Here is an 18880-nt window from a genome sequence, read left to right on the forward strand (position 1 = left end):
AATTCAACAATGGGTAATGCATTTATCCCTGAGCATAAGATCTTTTATTTTAAACTTTTCACTTTTAAACATTCCTGTTTACAAATAATTGAGAGATTTATTTTGGTCATGATGAACCAGAAATTTCACCCAGGAGGTCATGCAGTGCTTTGTCCCTTTGAAGTGCAAGTGTCTGTGCTAGCTCCATATGGAGCTGTCTACTCCTATCCTATTTCCCTGCTCTTAACCCTCAGCCTTTTCAGCATTTCTTTAATTCCCGCTTGAATGTTGTGGTCAACTCAGCTTCATGAGTGGTAATAATGCATTCCATATTTGAATGGTCTTTTGCAAGGAAAATATCCTTCCAGCCTCTAAAATACTGTAACATTTTTATTAAATGTCTCTGTTCTGTAATATAACTGTCATTTCTTTAATGATGGTTACTAATGTTTATTGCATTTTGATGAATTTACAGTTGATGCTGATTAATGAATTTTGTTGTTTTCTCCTCTCCTTGCCCCATCTGGAATTTCCTCTCCTCTCCTGCTGCCTGATGCTTGGATGCTGTCTACAGGACATACCTACTGGATGGGTTAATATTGCTTTTTGTTTTGTACTTGCTGTGATTTTGTCTGCCTCTTTTTTGCTGCAGTCTTTTATTTGTCTCCTTTCTCTTAATTAATGGTGTGGGGTGGACTGGGCAATATTTGACTGACCATCAGGTCCAAAGCATGTTGGTGAAATAAATAAATAAGAAAATTTGATTTGCAAGCAAACATTAGCTACTAAGTTAATAAATAGCTCTTTCCCACCATTTACAGCCATTGCTGATTTTAAAAAATACATTGGGAGGGAGGAGTTATTTTGCAAGAGATCACTAAAATACTAATTTCTTTCCAGAATCATGAATAAAATGCAATAATTGTTATAGGCTATGCATACCCACTGGGAGAGACAAAAGCTACAAACTCTGCATTTAAAACTCATCTCACAGTCAGAACATGTAAACGGTCTCTTATCAGTGTGAACAAGTTGGTGTGTCACAATGTGGGATGACCGAGTGAAGTCCTTCCCATCCACACACAGGGCAGATGAATGGCCTCTCCTCAGTGTGAACTCACTGGTTTGGAATGAAGGTAGAAAATTCTGGAAACACTCAGCAGGTTAGCCAGCATCTGGGGAGAGAGAAACAGAATTCATATTTCAGGTTGATGACCTTTCATCAGGACAGATTTTCAACCTGACATTTAACTCTGTTTCTCTCTCTACAGATGCTGGCTGACCTGCTGAGTTATTTTCATAATTTTCTCTTCATGTGAGAGAATATTGAGCTCAGTCTTGGGAACTTAATGGGCTAAAGTTTGCAAAACATTAGTCATGTCCCAGTTTGCCATCTCCTGGGTTAAAGAGTGGAGGATAGAAATTGGTGGTGCTAAAGGTTGATTGGTTAAAGCCGAACCTTAGCGTATATTGCCTGAATATTTCCACAATCCTGCTTAACCCTTGGAAGTCTGACTCCAAGTGGCATGTTATTTCAATGAAAATTCCTGTGCCTGCTTAAGTACACTGTTCAGTAGGTAGTACATAAATTTAACTATGTACAAGAGTTAGAGCCAGCAGGCTGTGAAGCAGGGAGTGGGAGTATGGGCCAGCTAAGACAGGGTGATGAGTGAGTGGAACTTGAGTAAGACAGGATGAAGATGAACATTAAAACATTTGGGTGTGCAGACCATACAGTGTTACTGTTTTTGGAGTCAAAGACTCGTGATTTTACAGCATGAGCATGTGAGAAGTTATATTTTAACATTGTCTTTAGTTCTGAGCTTGTTTTTACATTTGTTTTCTTTCCTTTTCAACCTCATCTTCTTTTTCCTATTAGTATAGCGTATCGTCGTGTCATTCATGTGTATCAGTATGAAGTTGGGGATGATCTGGCTGGAAGGTTTTTCATTCTTTCCTACTGGTTTTTCTGTGTTATTTATAACACACTTGCTGTCTGAACGGGGCTTGACTCTGATACTAATATCACTGCTATAAACTCAAAGCTTTTATAGTAAATTCTTCAAGGGATGGGGCATGCGTAAAAGATGGTGTGTGCTGCCACACTGTACCTCCCAGCACTTTGGTAGCTGTAATGTTGCATGTGGTAACTGGTGGCAGTGGGTCCCAGTTGGCTTTTTGCCTTAGTATGAGGAATGATTGAACTTGGGATCTGTGTCATGGAGGCTTGGTGTGGGCATCCACATCTTTTTTTCTTACTCCTCCCCTGAAGGCATTGACTCCTTCCTGGGCACCTCTAAATTTTGCCAGCTGGTCAATGTGACCACCACGGTGTTGACGTGTTCTCTAGCCACTGGATGCATTGTATTCAAGAACTTTTCTGAGCTCGCCAAGCTTGCATAAATGTGTAATGTGATTGGGAGTAGCTCCCTAAAAATCAGGAGCAGAAAGCCCAGATTATTTTTTTTCTGCAACGCTTCCCTAACAAAACTTAATGATGCTAAGACCAGCTTGGAGACCTAATGCCTCCCTGGCTGAGATTAGGTGAATTCAGCACAGAGCAGAGATTAAACCTGTACCTTGTTGATCCGTGTGGTTCACTGCTCCTGAGCTCAGGGGAAAGCAACAGCTCTGGTTTCTGTAAATGGCTCAAAGCTTCCAGAGCCCAGATGGCATATGTATGAGCAGCCATCTCACCTCACATGTGCCTCACATAATGAGACTTAATTTGATTCAAGGTTTGTTCTTCCAGACTGTTTATTCACTGCTAGAGACTGAGGGCAGATTTTTTAAAGTCCCACTGGAGATTTGAGACCAATTCAGCACTCTCTGGAATTGATTTCCTTCTGTGCCTTTCTGATGCAAAGCTTAATTCCGATCATTTTGCTCTAAACCTGGAATGGTGATATCCCTCTTTGCAGTTTGAGCTTCAAGATGTTTAACATACTTGACAGCTGTTACTTAAAAGTCTTGAATTTAAGCTTTAAAAGTACCATTTGAAATGTGTTATTAAAAAAAATTGGTTCACTTATTCTTACTGACTAAACATGAATCCCCTTGCTAGCAGACATTTGCACTGTTGTATCTTACGTCCATTGTTCCACACACAGCCTGCAGGTAAAATGTCCTATGACAATAAATCCAGCTCACTCTCAACTTGACAAATCCAAATGCGTATCTGTTGATTCTTGGATATCTGAGCAATCCCTTTGCCTGAACGGAACACTTAAGAGACAGAGTCTTGTGGACAGCCAGGCAGGCCACTTGACTAAAGAATTCAAGATGTCAGTCCTGAATGATGACTGCACTGAGATATTCTATTTTTGTGAAGTGGTTTTTCCATTCTGGATGGATATGATGGTCATCCCACGTTGGTTACTCTTCAGTTACATTGTTAACACAGTGTCCTTGATTACCTTGGGGTTGGTTCACACTGGTTTTCAACAAGTAGCATGACATCATCAGTGAAGAGGTGAGCAACCTAGCTTTGCATTCAGAGGAACGGTTTATATTCAGCCTTAGTTTTAATTTTGAACTGAAAGGATGACACTAGAAGATTTCACGTTTTAAGACGTTTGCTGTAACAGAAGAGTAAAAGCCCCATCGACAATATCTTTGTATAGAACGGAATACCAACCACCTTTTTAGCACAACTGAAAAAAATGCACTTTACAGATCTATGTTACAGTCCCAAAACATAATCTTATAAACCTCAGAATTATAACAGAACTTTAGTCACCTAGCATGGGAATTCTCTTGTTAAAATAATACTGCATAAATTCAGCAAAGTGGGATATACACCATAAAAATGATTTAAATTGATCTCTCAATGAACTGCTTCCTTATGTAATTGGAGACTGTTTTACAACATGAACACCATGTTTATTTTTACAGAACTGTTAATTCTGACTTGGTTTGCATGAGCTTTGTTGCCACAATATAACATTTTATTTAGCATTGATTTAAATTTAATGAAAAAACTGTTAACTGGTTCAGAGTTGCAACTGTAGAAAGAACAGTTTATAGACTTGAGAATTAATTCCAGATTTCACACATCAACATTAATTATTATCAAGTGTTCACAAACATTTTTTAAATGAATGACATCCAGCTTATTTTCTCTCTCCCCACACAACTCCTGCATCTTCTGTGTTTTGGAGATGAGGTAATTTGCTATTGCTCCAGTTATTAGGGACTACACAATGTCCTAGTAATCACTTGCCCTTTATTGCTCACAAGAGAAAGAGGAAGATTGAGATTTTGTCTGTATTGTAGGCTTTTTAATGAAAGAGCCTGACCATGTTGGATCTGGGTAACTGGATTTGGCCTTTTTAGCATTGATTAGAGGATCATTCCTCCTAAGGTTGGTGGCATAAGCTGGATATTGATTCTACCTCTGATTATTGAATAAATGTGAAATTAGCTCTTTAAACACTTAAGCTACTTTGTTTTGTATCTCTGGTAGCTTAGAAGTAAACATTGTTTTGTGATCCCTTCGCCCTTGCCCCAGTTTGATCATTCCACAGTATAGACACTTCCATGGCTCCTCTACCTGTCTCTACAGCAAGGCTCCTAAGGATCCTAACAAAATTTAACAGCCCTATAACATGTTAATGGATGTTGGTTGCTGAGTTTTCAGGTTAAGCAGTTGACGATTGTTGAAAAACTTTGTTAGAGTGCCCAGAAAGACTGAGATAAGGTATTCACTGTCATGGAACAGAGAAGGAGGGCTTGAAAGAAAAATTGTACCCTAGTATCAAACCTATTGTGCTCCTTGCCATGTCTTATTTTCCATATTTTTCAGAGTTCCTTTTTTCAGTGCTCCATTTTCACTGTACAAGGTGTCCTATTCATTTAGGGAAGCTGAGAACTTTCTGCCCCAGATTGCAAGATATTGTGAGGAAAGCTAGACTTGTCAATTTTGTCCCTGAAATTAGGGCTTTTTAATAGCTCCCAGCTGCAGTGGCCCGCAGTCCTGAATCTTGAGCTCACCTCAGTAACAAGATGGTCATTAATCAAGGTTATTTTCGATAACATGCATCTATTTTTAAATGCAGGACCAGTCACAGGCCTATTCGATATCCTTTTAAGTCGCAAGGGTGTAGGGAACTTGTACCTGTTCCTACAGTTTGTTTACTCTGTTAACAATCCTTTATTTTTTTGGCAAGCATCTCTGACTTTTAACTGCGTAACCAATCTATAATCTGCCCTTGGGTTCTGATTGTAATTCAGTCTTTTGATGAGCTTGGAATCTTCACCAGGAGTTTTTCATTTAAAAGAACTTGCCTAAAAAATATACACCTAAATGGTGCATTGTTCCGTTTGATTATTTTCTAATTGTATTCAACCTGATCACCAGGTCGTGCATGGTGGAGGAGTCGGGAACACTTGAATCGCAGCTTGAGGCAACCAAGGTAGTTCATCATTCTTATTAGAACAAAGCTTTCATTTGCCGTTATTGTTGGGGGAGGGGGGGGCTGAACTTCTATCAGGTGGAACATAGTCTTTCAGAATTGAAGTTCGCAAAATGAGAAATTTTGAGGAACTCAAATGGTGAAAGATCGGTCGGTGAATCAATAACACAGACTGTAGATTATCACTAGGAGGACAAGGGAAAGTTATAAGACACTTTTGGCACAGTGGGTTATTACAGCATTGGGTTATTACAACATTTGAATTAGATAAGTATTTGACGAGGAGGATTATTCATGGATAGGGAAAAGGAAATGGGATTAGAGTATTTAGTTCCACTGGAGCAGGGAAAATCTTCCTCCTGTGCTGTAGTTTCAGTGGATGATCTTCACAGCTTTATCTTTGAACATTGTTTAAACTAGCACTAAATTACCAAAGCTTTGTTCGCTAAAGTGTTTTAGTTTAAACAGAAGCATCCATCAAGTTTGATTCTGACATGCAGAAAAGTCAGTGATTCATTCACTTGTACATAAAGCAGCTGAAACACTAGTTGTAGAAAAAACTGAACACACCTGTTTAATTCCTGTGTCAGACCTTTGATTCAGGAATGAAATTGGAGAAATAATTTGGTATAGCAATGATCTTTTCTAACAATTTTTATTAACAATTTGAACACCTTTTCATCCCTTTTTTCAGTTTCCATTTGGATTGTCAGCCATGCATTGGATCCTTGCACATCCGACTGGTTGTAAGAGAGAACCAGTGATAAGAAGTAGAGGGGGTGACAGAGAACCAAGCTTAAGATATTAGTGTAGGTTCCTTGTGAGGAAGTACCCACATTCTTTGACTGCAACATCTGCTCGTTCACAGAGAAAACACCAGGAGATTCGGGCAATGAGGAGTCAGCTGAAAAAGATTGAAGACCTTGGGGCAGCTATGGAGGAAGCCTTGATCTTGGACAATAAATACACAGAGCACAGCACAGTCGGATTGGCACAGCAATGGGACCAGCTGGATCAACTAGGAATGAGAATGCAACATAACCTGGAACAACAGATACAGGCCAGGTAATCACTAATAGCTGCACATCTGTGCACAAGTTGAACATATATCATTTAGTGCTCAGGTGACAAAACCAGATGTCATGGCAGGTCATCCACTAGGTTTTACACCCTCTGGTCTCTTGCTCCTTTCATTGTGGGTTGTTGTTTCAATAGAATAGTCATAGAATGATTACAGCATAGAAGGAAGCCATTTAGCCTGTGTTGGCTCTCTGTAAGAGCAATTCACCCAGTCCCTTGGTCTTTTTCCCTGTAGCCTTACAAGTTTTTCTCTTCTCTTTTAAAAGCCATAATCTGCCTCCACCACACTCGCAGGCAGTGCATTCCAAATCCTAATCAATGACTGCATAACATTTTTTTCCTCATGTCACCATTGTTTCTTTTGTCAATCACCTTTAAATCTGTGCCCCTAGCTCTCTATCTTTCTGCCAATGGGAACAATTTTGCCCTATCTAATCTTGCCCAGACCCCTCATAATTTTGAACACAAAATTAGTAAGTTTGCAGACGACACTAAGGTTGGAGGAGTTGCAGATAGTGAAGAGGATTGTCAAAGGATACAACAGGATATAGATTGGTTGGAGACTTGGGCGGAGAAATGGCAGATGGAGTTTAATCCGGACAAATGCGAGGTAATGCATTTTGAAAGGTCTAATACAGGCAGGAATTATACAGTAAATGGCAGAACCCTTAAGTGCATCGACGGGCAGAGGGATCTGGGTGTACAGGTCCACAGGTCACTGAAAGTGGCAACGCAGGTGGATAAGGTAGTCAGGAAGGCATATGGCATGCTTGCCTTCATCGGCAAGGTTATTGAGTATAAAAGCTGAGAAGTCATGTTGCAGTTGTATAGAACCTTGGTTAGGCCACACTTGGAATATTGCGTACAATTCTGGTCACCACATTACCAGAAGGATATGGAGAGGGTGCGGAGGAGGTTTACCAGGATGCTGCCTGGTCTGGAGGTTATTAGCTATGAGGAGAGGTTGGAGAAACTCGGATTGTTCTCGCTAGAGCGATGGAGATTGAGGGGCGACTTGATAGAAGTTTACAAAATTATGAGTGGCATGGACAGAGTAGATAGTCAGAAGCTTTTTCCCAGGGTGGAAGAGTCGATTACTAGGGGACATAGATTTAAGGTGAGAGGAGACGACTATAAAGGAGATATGCGGGGCAAGTTTTTTTACGCAGAGGGTAGTGAGTGTCTGGAATTCGCTGCCAGGGAGGTGGTGGAAGCAGGTACGATAGTGGTGTTTAAGAGGCAGCTTGACAAATACATGAATAGGATGGGAATAGAGGGATATGGACACCGGAAGTGCAAAATGTTTTAGTTGACGGGCAATATGATCGGCGCAGACTTGGAGGGCCGAAGGGCCTGTTCCTGTGCTGTACTTTTTTTTTTCCTTGTTCTATCAAATCTCTCAACCTTCTCTAAGGAGACAAGCCCCAGCTTCTCCTATCTATCCACATAACTAAGTTCCTCACCCCTGGAACCATTGTCATGAATCTTTTCTGCATCATCTCTAATGACTTCACACCCTTATAAAAGTGCAGTTCCAAGAACTGAACACCAATACTCCAGTTGAGGTCAAGCTAGTGTTTTATACAGGTTTATAATAAGTGTCTTGCTTTTTAGCTCTGTGCCCTTATTTGTAAAGCCCAGAATTCCATATGTTTTTATTAATCGCTTTCTTAAACTGGCCTTCAACTTTCAATGATTTGTGCACATATACCCCCCCAAACAAAGGTCCCTCCACTCTTGCACCTACTTAAGAATTGTACCATTTAATTTTATATCGCCTCTCCCTGTTCTTCCTACTAAAACAAATCACTTCACAATTCTCCACATTGAATTTCATTTGCCTCTTGTCCACCCATCCCACCAGCCTGCCTATGTCCTCTTGGAGTTTAACACTGTCCTCCTCACAGTTTATAATATTTCCAAGGTTTGTCATTGTCCAATTTTGAAATTGTGCCCTTACATTAAAGTGCAGGTCATTACTATATATCAAGAAAAGCAGGGATCTTAAAACCGACCCTGCAGAACTCCACTATAAATCATCCTCCAGTCTGAAAAACAACTGTTCACCTTCCAAAACAGCACTTCTGACATGTCTTCCATTTTCCTTAACCAAGGTTCCCCCCAACACCTCCCAATAGTGGTTGACATGGCCCTCAACTGTGTCCAGCCCATCTCCTGCATCTCTGCCCTCATCCCTTCCCCTCCCTCCGAAAACCATGATAGGGTCCACCTTGTCCACACTTTTCACCCCACCAGCCTCCACATCTAAAGGATCATCCTCCACCATTTTACACCAACTCCAGCATGATGCCACCACCAAACACATCTTCGCCTCACCACCCCGCCCCCATCAGCATTCCGTAGGGAGTGTTCCCTGCATGACACCCTGGTCCACTCCTCTATCATCCCCAACTCATTCCTTTCCCACGGCACCTTCCCATGCAATTGCAGAAGGATTCAACACTTGCCCCTTTACCACTTCCCTCATCGTCCAAGGCCCCAAACACTCCTTTCAGTGAAGCAGTGCTTCACTTACAGTAGACCAAATTGAAGGAGGTGCATTTGCTGCTCCCAATGCGGTCTCCTCTACATTGGCGAGACTAAACGCAGACTAGGTGACCACTTTGCAACCACTTCGCTCAGTCCACATGCATGACCCAGAACTTCCTCTCACTTGCCATTTCAACACACCATCCAGCTCTCATACCCACCTGTCCATCCTTGGCCTGCTGCAGTGTTCCAGTGAAGCCCAACGCAAACTGGAGGAACAGCACCTCAGCTGAATAGCACTTTACAGCTGGACTTGAACTTAACATTGAGTTCAACAACTTCAGACCTCCTCCATCTTGACCAGTTTTTAAAAATTTATTTTATTATTTTATTTGTTCATTTTTATCCATTTTCCCCAAACCCCCTCTCTTCCTACAGGCCCATTTGTCACTTGTTTTTATGTTTTGTTTTCAAGAGTGCTGACTGATCCTTGTTCTGCTGTTAACACATTCTGCTATCTTACCTTTATGCCACTATCAGCACCTTCTTTACTCCTTACCACTACCATTAACACACCCTTTGTCTTGTGTCCATGACATCTTTGTCAATCTCTCCTTAGCCCCTAACTATCCCTGACCTCCTATCTTGTTCAACCTGATCCACCCACTCTATAAACAGTATTAAATCCATCACATTTCTAGTCTTTAGCTCTGAAGAAGTTACATGGTCTTGAAACATTAACTCTGTTTCCCTCTTGACAGGTGCTGCCAGACCTGCTGAGTTTTTCCAGCGTTTTCTGTTTTTATAACCATTCACCACTACCCTGTTTCCTGTCACTCCGCCAATTTCATATCCATGCTGCTACTGTCCGCTTTGCTCACAAGCCTGTTATGCGGCACTTTATCAAGTGCCTTTGGAAGTCCGTGTACAAGTTAGTTAACACAATACCAATCTAGGTATACCCATTAAGTTGTTCCATTTTACAATAAAAAGCAGTGAGTGGCTCCACATGTTGGAGTTCCAGTGGGTGAGGAGGAAATGCCTATGGGTTGGACTGCCCTCAGTATCCAGCCTCAAATGTTAGCCTAGTGCTCTACAACCAGACGTGTCATTCTGGGAAATATGCTAACTTATCTTCTGGTTGGTGTACTATCTTAATTCCTATTGTTTTTGTGCCACCTGTACAATTGAGGGTAGATTTTACATATTGTTCTCAGTGTAGAGTTAACACAGCAGAAGCACATACTGGGAATCTGTACATGGTCAGTTTCTCTTAAAGTTGGAGATCAGAGACTCCCACATTTGCACTGCTCCAATTTTCTATTCATAGTCATGTCAGGAACAGAAATTTGTAAAACCTATATGTATAATTTTTATTCAGAAGGTGGTGGTGATGAGCTGCCTTCTTGAACTGCTGCAGTCCATGTGGTGTAGGTACACCCACAGTGCTGTTAGGGAGGCAGTTCCAGGATTTTGACCCAGCCACAGTGAAGGAGAGGCAATATATTTGAGTCAGGATGGTGAGTGACTTAGAGGGGAACTTTCAGGTGGTGGTGTTCCCATGTATCTGCTGCCCTTGTCTTTCTAGATGATAGTGGTTGTAGGTTTGGAAGGTGCTGTCTAAGGAGCCTTGGTAAATTCTTGCAATGCATCCTGTAGATGGTACACGTTGCTGCCACTGTGCGTCAGTGGTGGAGGGAGTGAATATTTGTGGATGTGGTGCCAATCAAGCGGGCTGTTTTGTCCTGGATGGTGTCAAGCTTCTTGAGTGTTGTGGGAGCTGCACTCATCCAGGCAAATGGGGAGTGTTCCATCACACTCATGACTTGTGCCTTGCAGATGGTGGACAGGCTTTGGGGAGTCAGGAGGTGAGATATTCGTCGCAGGATTCCTAGCCTCTGACCTGCTCTTGTAGCCACAGTATTTATATGGCTAATCCAGTTCGTTTCTGGTCAATGGTAACCCCCAGGATGTTGTTAGTGGAAGATTCAGTAATGGTAATGCCATTGAATGTCATGGGGCAATGATTAGATTCTCTCTTGTTGGAGATGGACATTGCCTGGCACTTATGTTGCACAAATGTTACTTGCCACTTGTCAGCCCAAGCCTGGATATTGTCCAGATCTTGCTGCATTTGGACATGGACTGCTTCAGGAGTCGCAAATGGTGCTGAACGTTGCGCAATCAGCAGTGAACATCCCCACATCTGACCTTATGATGGAAAGGTCATTGATGAAGTAGCTGAAGATGATTGAGCTGAGGACACGACCCTGAGGAACTCTTGCAGTGATGTCCTAGAGCTGAGATGACTGACCTCCAACAACCATAGCCATCTTCCTTTGTGCTGGGTATAACTCCAATTGGTGGGTTTTTTTCCCGATTCCCATTAACTCCAGTTTTGATGCCATACTTGGTCAAATGCAGCCTTGATGTTAAAGGCAGTCACTCTCACCTCACCTCAGGAGTTCAGCTCTTTTGTCCAGGTTTGAACCTGGGCTGTAATGAGGTCAGGAGCTGAGTGGCCCTGGCGGAACACAAACTGGGTGCCAGTGAGCAGGTTATTGCTAAGTAAGTGCTGCTTGATAGCACTGTTGACCCCTTCCATTACTTTACTAATGATCGAGAATAGACTGTTGCGTCGGTAACTGGCCGGGTTGGATTTGTCCTGCTTTTCGTGTACAGGACATACCTGGGCAATTTTCCACATTTATGAAAATATTCATTTTTTAAATTTTATAGAAACACAACTGGTGTAACAGAGGAAGCTCTTAAAGAATTCAGCATGATGTTCAAGTAAGTGAATTTATTTGATGGAACAATGTGTATAGTACATTGTCACTCTGCTGCCATAGTACGATATTTAACTTTATTCTTTCCCCCAAGGCACTTCGACAAAGACAAATCAGGACGCCTGAACCATCAGGAATTCAAATCATGCTTGCGTTCATTGGGTTACGATTTGCCAATGGTAGAGGAAGGGGAACCAGACCCTGAATTTGAGGCCATTCTGGATGCTGTTGATCCCAACCGGTGAGACTAATCTATTATAAAATAAATCCTGGTGTAATGAGATGTTAAACTTGAATGAGCTTGGCTAGCTTGTCCTGTGATTATCTGAGCTATGCAGATAATGCATTCCCAGCTTTGATCTGCCATAGTTTGGGAAGGAAGATTATCTGTAGTTTCTCTCACTCCTGATTTTCACCAGCAATGTGTCTGATCTGATGATGCATCCCATGGTAGAATCAATACTTGATGTCCAGTCTCATGTAAATAATGATAAAGTAGGTGAAGCTCGAGAAAAAGGTCTGCACCTTTTAAAAGCTTGTACACAAGCAGCATGTTTAATACCTTTATTGGGATGATTGCCTGAAACAGAATTACTTAACACCTTCAGAGATTATTTATCATTCACCATTTTTGGATAACAAGGTGGCTAAATCTGTGAAAGTTCCTCTAAGTTCACTTTCACTCAAGTTTTTTATAGCTATGGTTTTTTTTAAAAAAAAAGTTTGAGGTAGCATTTTGTTTTTCTTGCATGTGTTCATGTTTGCTTCATTTGGATTGCAGAGATGGATATGTATCACTACAGGAATACATGGCCTTCATGATCAGCAGAGAAACAGAGAATGTTAAGTCTAGTGAGGAGATTGAGAGTGCTTTCCGTGCCCTCAGCTCAGAAGGCAAAGCATTTGTCACACGTGAAGAACTCTATCAGGTAATACAGCGACTGCTTTTAAGCTACTCATGAACTTTCCCTTCCTCAAACAAACCAATTAGTGCTTACTGAAGAGTGGAGGTCAGTTGCAGAGTAAAAATTTGCCAACATGTCCTGTGAACTGCAAGGTGCAATGACTGTGGTCTAACTACTAGTGCCTCTTTGACACCACAGTCAAATGTCACTGTAAACCAGATCATAAACTATTCCTGTCAGCTCCTTGTACACATCAATGATCATCTAATGATCTGGTAAACCAAACTAACATTGAAATTCTTCTGCCTTGTTTCTAGAACCTGTCGAGGGAACAGGCTGATTACTGCCTCTCACACATGAAACCGTACACGGACGGCAAAGGCAGAGAGATTCCTTCAGCCTTTGACTACGTGGAATTCACACGATCACTGTTTGTGAACTAGAAGCTCCTAAAATTAAAGCATTATCTGCTAACATTAGCTCTGCATGTCTATGTCTAATCTTTGTGCAACTATGAATTGACCTGTCAGACTTCAGTACATTGGCTTGCTTTTGTGCTTTGCTTGGAAATTTTTTTTACTACTATAATCGTTAATGCAGTGTGCTTAATAAACACTACTGATTCAAATTGGACTATGAGTTTGTTGTATAGTTTGAGGGTGATTTCCATACTGCTGTCATTCCAGGAAGACCCAGTAACTGCTTTGTACCTCTATATGCATCACACTAGAACAATGTGTATTGCAGCAGAAAAACTGACAAATGCTTCCTAATTTCCACAATTACTTGTTCAAATATTTCAACTTATGTTTATTCAACAATTAAAGCGTGTGATCCTTTAAAATAAACGTCTAAGATGAAGAGAAAAGGACATTCGTCTGACCCGAGCATTGATTATATCTTGTAACCCTGAAGAGAGAACACACCTACATTTCCAGCAGAACAAGTTACATGGTTTAATGTTAGGATTGTGACCTCCACCCCGACTGGGGGAATGTCACCTTGTTACCTGAGTGGGTACCCATGGTACTGGAGTGGGAGGCAAATCTTCCCCAAGCAGCAACTAAGTAATCATGTTGTAAAAGATTTTGGGTGGGGATTACTGTCCCATTCAACAAATGTTTTTCCCCTCCAATGAACCACCTACATTAGGAGGATGACCCTCACAAATGTAGATTCAGGGGTCCAGACCACATCTCTGGTCTGAACACTCAAAATGCCCATATCCCTCTTCTCACTGGACATACCTGCTAAGTAGTACTGGGAGACAGAGGTCACAGATTTCCACCATAAAAGGAGTCCCTAACCCACCTCCATCCACATTATTGGCTTGATTAAGGGGCAGGTGTACCTTCAGCTTACAAGGCCAATTTAGAAGTCCAATTTAAGATTTGCCTGGTGCAGTTTCTGCAGGGTCACAGCTCAGAGTACTTCAGCTGAAGTTGGAGCAGAGATGCACCAATGGGGCTAATGTATTTTGGTCCCTTAGTCTTTACATAGAACATATAGCACAAAAATAGACAAATAAGCCCAACAAGTCCATGCCTGCATTTATGTATCAGCATAACCCTTTATTTTCCTTCTCCCTCATATGCTTATCTAGCTTGCCCTTAAATGTATCTTTAGTATTTGCCTCAGCTACTCCTTGTGGTAGCAACTACCACATTCTCTCCACTTTGTGGGTAATATTTAAATATTCTTAAGCAAATAAAAACATTTAGAAATGCTAGCATTAAACTTTCAACAGACTTATTTGAAAAATTAAAAATGTTGATGTACACAATCAGCCTATACTGTACAACCTGTAAACACTGAAGGTAAATGGAAAAATCCTCCAGCTACACTTCAGTCAATCTGCTACTTCATTAGCAAGCTGCTCAAGTAGAGTCATTTCCCTTGGTCCTTGGTTTGTCAGTTCAGCACTCAGCTGCCAGATTTTCACACTTCCTTCCGCATTACCAGCTGCAAGAAGCTCAGGTTGCTTCAGGTTAAATGCCAGACAGTAAACTGGTTTCCTTTCTGCAGTCTGCTCAATAGAAACTACAGGACAAAGAGAGCTCTGCCCAAGGTCAAAAATTAACACAGTTCCTGTAGGAATAAAAGGAAAGTTCTTTTCAAAATCCCTCCACACAAAAAAATGTTCCATGAACCATTTCAGGTACTAAGAAATTTCAAACAAAAGTTTCATCCTTAATCATTTTAATATTTCGAACCAGACAATGTAAATTGCCGCTGCTGTTAAGTCTGTGCTATGGGAAAATCTCTATCTAATAAATAAGCACCAATAGTCTGCATTTATATAGTGTATTAAAATATCCCACAGGTGTGTCATCAGACATAATTTGATACCAAGCCACAAGGACAGGTGATTGAAAGCCTGGTCCATGAGTTAGATTTCAATAAGTGTTTCCAAGGAGAGTGAGATGGAGAAGTTTAGGGTGGAATTCCAGAATTGAATGTCAAGGTAGCTGAAGGAAGCCCGCCACCAATGATGGAGTGATGAACAACAGGGATGTTCAATAGGCTAGAACTGAAGGAGAGCAGAGATCTGAGAGTTGTAGGGCTGGAGGAGGTCAGAAGGGACAAGAGCATAGAGGGATTTGAAAATAAGCTGAACGTTTTAAAATCAAGACATTGCCAGATCAGGAGTTAATATAGGTCAATGAGCACAGGGGCTAATCGATAAGTAAATAGGGCTTGGTTTGAAAGAAAAACATACACTTATATAGCACCAGTCCAGTCCATCATGTGGCACTGGGATTAATCCAGATATGACTAACCTAGAAGTTCTTAATCTGGAGCTTATCTTGAAATTTACCCACTGAACCCAAACCCAGCACCTCAACGTTTGACCCAGTAATACAGCTTACCGTCTCCCGTAGCTGCAGCAAAGACTAGAGGTCGGATAGAAGACCAGTTAACACTGAAGAGGTAACTTTGAGATAACTGAAGAGAAAGAACTGGCTTGGCCTGCAACATGGAGTAAAGGTGGACATGCCCATCAGTGCTGGCAGTGAGGAAGAGGTTCCTGTGAGAAGAGTTACATTTACAATTTATGCAGTGGACAATACATGTTCTTGTTCATAGCTTTGCGATCCCGCTGCAAGAGAAGTAAGATTGGCCCTGTTTACAAAAGACTTGCATTTCTATTGTGTCTTTCACAACTCAGATGCCACAAAGTTCTTTACAGCCAATGAAGTATTTTTGAAGAGCAGTCATTGATTAATTAGGAAGCCAATTTGCACACACCAAGATCCCACAAACAGCAATGGAGTACTGACCAGAAAATCTGTCTGTAGTGTTAGCTGAGGGATAAATATAGGTCCACGACACCAGGAAGAACTCTGCAGTTCTTCAAAATAATGCTGTTTCATCTTTTACATCCACCCTACAGGAACAAAGGACAGCACTCCTCAGTACTGTACTGGAGTTCTCCCATCTTAATGAAAAGCGCTACAGAATTTCTGCAAAGACAATCCTCTGGAGAATGAATTCACAAAAACAAAAGTGCAATACTGTCTGAATAATTTGAGGACCAGGGTTCACAACTAAGTTATATAAAGCCAGATCTAAGTTAGATGTGGTGAGGTGGTTCCCTCATTCTGTCGTCCCAAGGGAACAGTGGACCTCTAGAACAGGCCAGCTCAGACAGTGGATGCTGTTTTGTTGAATTCCTTCAAGGAACAGCTGGATCTGTTTCTTGCTGGAGCAGAGATCATCTCCTTAAAAAGGTAGGTACTGTAAAGAATTCAGGGTCGTGAGATCTCCTGGACTAGTTTTGATCACCTAAAGGGAAACCTTTGAGGAATTTCCCATTTTCTCCCCGCCCCAGCTCTTTTCCGGTCTTTCATTGTGTACTGACCTGTGGAATGGCGAGCAGTCAACAGCATGGACAGGACCACAGTGTGGGGAGAAGGTGAACTGAGCTGGAGCCTTCAATGGAACAGAGCCAGAGCTCAGTGCTGCACGAGTCAGAACTTCAGTTGAACATTTCAACACATAACCGCCTTCCACACCAGCAATGAACACGGTCTTATCCAGGTGAGAGAAAGAAAGAGACGTCACACCAAACAGAGTGTCCTCACGAGCCTGTGAATGATTTAAGATACATAAAAAGGATGGAACAGAAAAAGATACAGTGTGCAACTGACAGGCTCCCGTTCATACAAGATGTAGGAACATGGGAACGGGAGGAAGTTACTTAAGTACCTCAAGCTTGCTTCCCTATCATCCAATGAGATCACAACTAATCTGTGACTTAACTCCATATACCCACCTATTCCTAATACTTCTTAATACCTTTGGCTAACAAAAATCTATCAATCTCAAGCTTAAAATTAACAATTCATCTAGTATCAATTGCTGCTTGCAAAAAAGTTACCAACTTTTATCACCCTTCACTCCTGAAAGACTTGGCTCTTATTAGATTATGCCACCTAATCCTAGACTCCGCAACCAGTGAAAATAGTTTCTCACTTTCTATCCTATCTGTTCCCCTTATCATGAAAACTTTGATCAAATCACCCTCCAGCCTTCTAAATTGCAAGGAATACAATCCTAGTTTGTACAATCTCTGTAATTTAGCCTGTGGTATCCAGCTATCATACCTGTATCAATGCTGCACTCCCAGCAAGGCCAATATATCCTTCCCACGAACTGCTTACAGTACTCCAGGTGTAATCTAAGCAGGAAAAACAATTCCGAAGAGGAGTTATATTGGACTCGAAACATTAACTCTGTTTCTCTCTCCACAGATGCTGCCAGTCCTGAGTTTTTCCAGCACTTTCTGTTATGTCCCTTTGGGGCACCACTGTTTCTAGCTTTTTACCATTCAGAAAGTACCCTGTTCTACCTTTCTTAGGTCCTAGGTGGATGACTTCACATTTGACTACATTAAAATCCATTTGCTGCAGTTTTACCCATTCATTTTATCTATCAATAATCTGTGTAATTTTATGCTTCCATTTACATTGCTTACAATAGAGCCTAAGTCATCAGCAAACTTAGTTAATGGGGTAGATAGCCAGCTATCCAAGTCATTCATAAATATTTATTTTGTGGACATTGCTGGCAAAGCCAACATTTGTTGTGCATTCCTAACTGCCCTTGAACCAAGTAGCTTGCTCGGCCATTTCGGAGGGCAGTTAAAATTCAACTACATTGCTGTGGATCTGGAGTCATATGTAGACCAGGTAAGGATGGCAGATTTCCTTCTGCTAAAGGATATGGAGTGAACAATTTACAATTGATAATAGCTGTTACAGTCACCGTTACTAAGACTAGCTTTATATTCCAGATTTTATTAATTAAATTTAGATTCCACCTGCTAATGTGGTGGGATTTGAATCCAAGGCCCCACAACATTAGCCTGGGCCACTGGATTACTAGTCCAGTGACATACGAACATATAAATTAGCAGGAGTAGGCTACTCGGCCCCTCGATCCTGCTCCGCCATTCAATAAGATCATAGCTGATTTGAATGTAATCTCAACCCCATATTCCTGACTACTGATAATGATGGGCCAAAGGGCCTGTTTCTGTGCTGTATAACTCTATGACTCTAACCTTTCACCCCCTTGTTAATCAAGAATCTATCTAGCTCTGCCTTAAAAATATTCAAAGACTCTGCTTTCACTGCCTTTCGAGGAAGAGTGTTCCAAAGACTCTCAACCCTCAGAAAAAAATTCTCATCTCTGTCCTAAATGAGCGACCCCTTATCTTTAAACAGTGACCCCTAGTTCTAGATTCTCCCACAAGAGGAAACATCCTCTCCACATCCACTCTGTCAAGACCCCTCAGGATCTTGTTTCAATCAATTCACCTCTTACTCTTCTAAATTCCAGTGGATACAAGCCTAACCTGTTCAGCCTTTCCTCATAGGACAACCCGCCCATTACTGGTATTAGTCTAGTAAACCTTTTCTGAACTGCTTCTAACGTATCTTTCTTTAAATAAGGAGACCAGTACTATACACAATACTCCAGATGTGATCTTACAAATGTCCTGTACAACTGAAGCATAACCTCCCTACTTTTGTAAACAATTCCCCTCACAGTAAATGATAACATTCTATTAGCTTTCCTAATTACCTGCTGTACCTGCATACTAACCTTTTGTGATTCATGCACTAGGACACCCAGATCCCTCAATCTCAGAGCTCTGCAATCTCTCACCATTTAGATAATAAGCTTATTTTTTATTCTTCCTGCCAAAATGAACAGC

The 18880-nt window shown here is 41.3% G+C and overlaps 2 protein-coding genes across 13 annotated transcripts in view; one reads left to right on the forward strand and one right to left on the reverse strand.

Moving 5' to 3' along the window:
• sptan1 (spectrin alpha, non-erythrocytic 1) overlaps nt 1-13526 on the forward strand; it is a 114597-nt gene extending 101071 nt beyond the window's left edge. For 5 of the 12 annotated variants that reach the window (XM_078550152.1, XM_078550153.1, XM_078550150.1 and 2 more), the window contains 8 exons: nt 554-571; nt 1859-1921; nt 5339-5393; nt 6262-6458; nt 11703-11756; nt 11847-11993; nt 12534-12681; nt 12975-13526. In XM_078550152.1, the coding sequence (XP_078406278.1) occupies nt 554-571; nt 1859-1921; nt 5339-5393; nt 6262-6458; nt 11703-11756; nt 11847-11993; nt 12534-12681; nt 12975-13100 (808 nt within the window). In that variant the 3' untranslated portion in view covers nt 13101-13526. The remainder of the gene's footprint in view (nt 1-553; nt 572-1858; nt 1922-5338; nt 5394-6261; nt 6459-11702; nt 11757-11846; nt 11994-12533; nt 12682-12974) is intronic. The other 7 variants (XM_078550155.1, XM_078550156.1, XM_078550157.1 and 4 more) reach the window with 2 other exon arrangements.
• A 166-nt stretch (nt 13527-13692) lies between these two features.
• Nucleotides 13693-18880, reverse strand: part of dync2i2 (dynein 2 intermediate chain 2) — a 39482-nt gene continuing 34294 nt past the window's right edge. Inside the window, exons 6-8 of the mRNA XM_078550162.1 lie at nt 16520-16746; nt 15528-15685; nt 13693-14745 (exon numbers count right to left, since the gene is read on the reverse strand). Coding sequence (XP_078406288.1) covers nt 14507-14745; nt 15528-15685; nt 16520-16746 — 624 coding nt within the window. The 3' untranslated portion in view covers nt 13693-14506. The remainder of the gene's footprint in view (nt 14746-15527; nt 15686-16519; nt 16747-18880) is intronic.

The sequence above is a fragment of the Cetorhinus maximus genome, chromosome 10 (genome assembly GCF_964194155.1).
Source record: "Cetorhinus maximus chromosome 10, sCetMax3.hap1.1, whole genome shotgun sequence".
Lineage (NCBI taxonomy): Eukaryota > Metazoa > Chordata > Chondrichthyes > Lamniformes > Cetorhinidae > Cetorhinus > Cetorhinus maximus.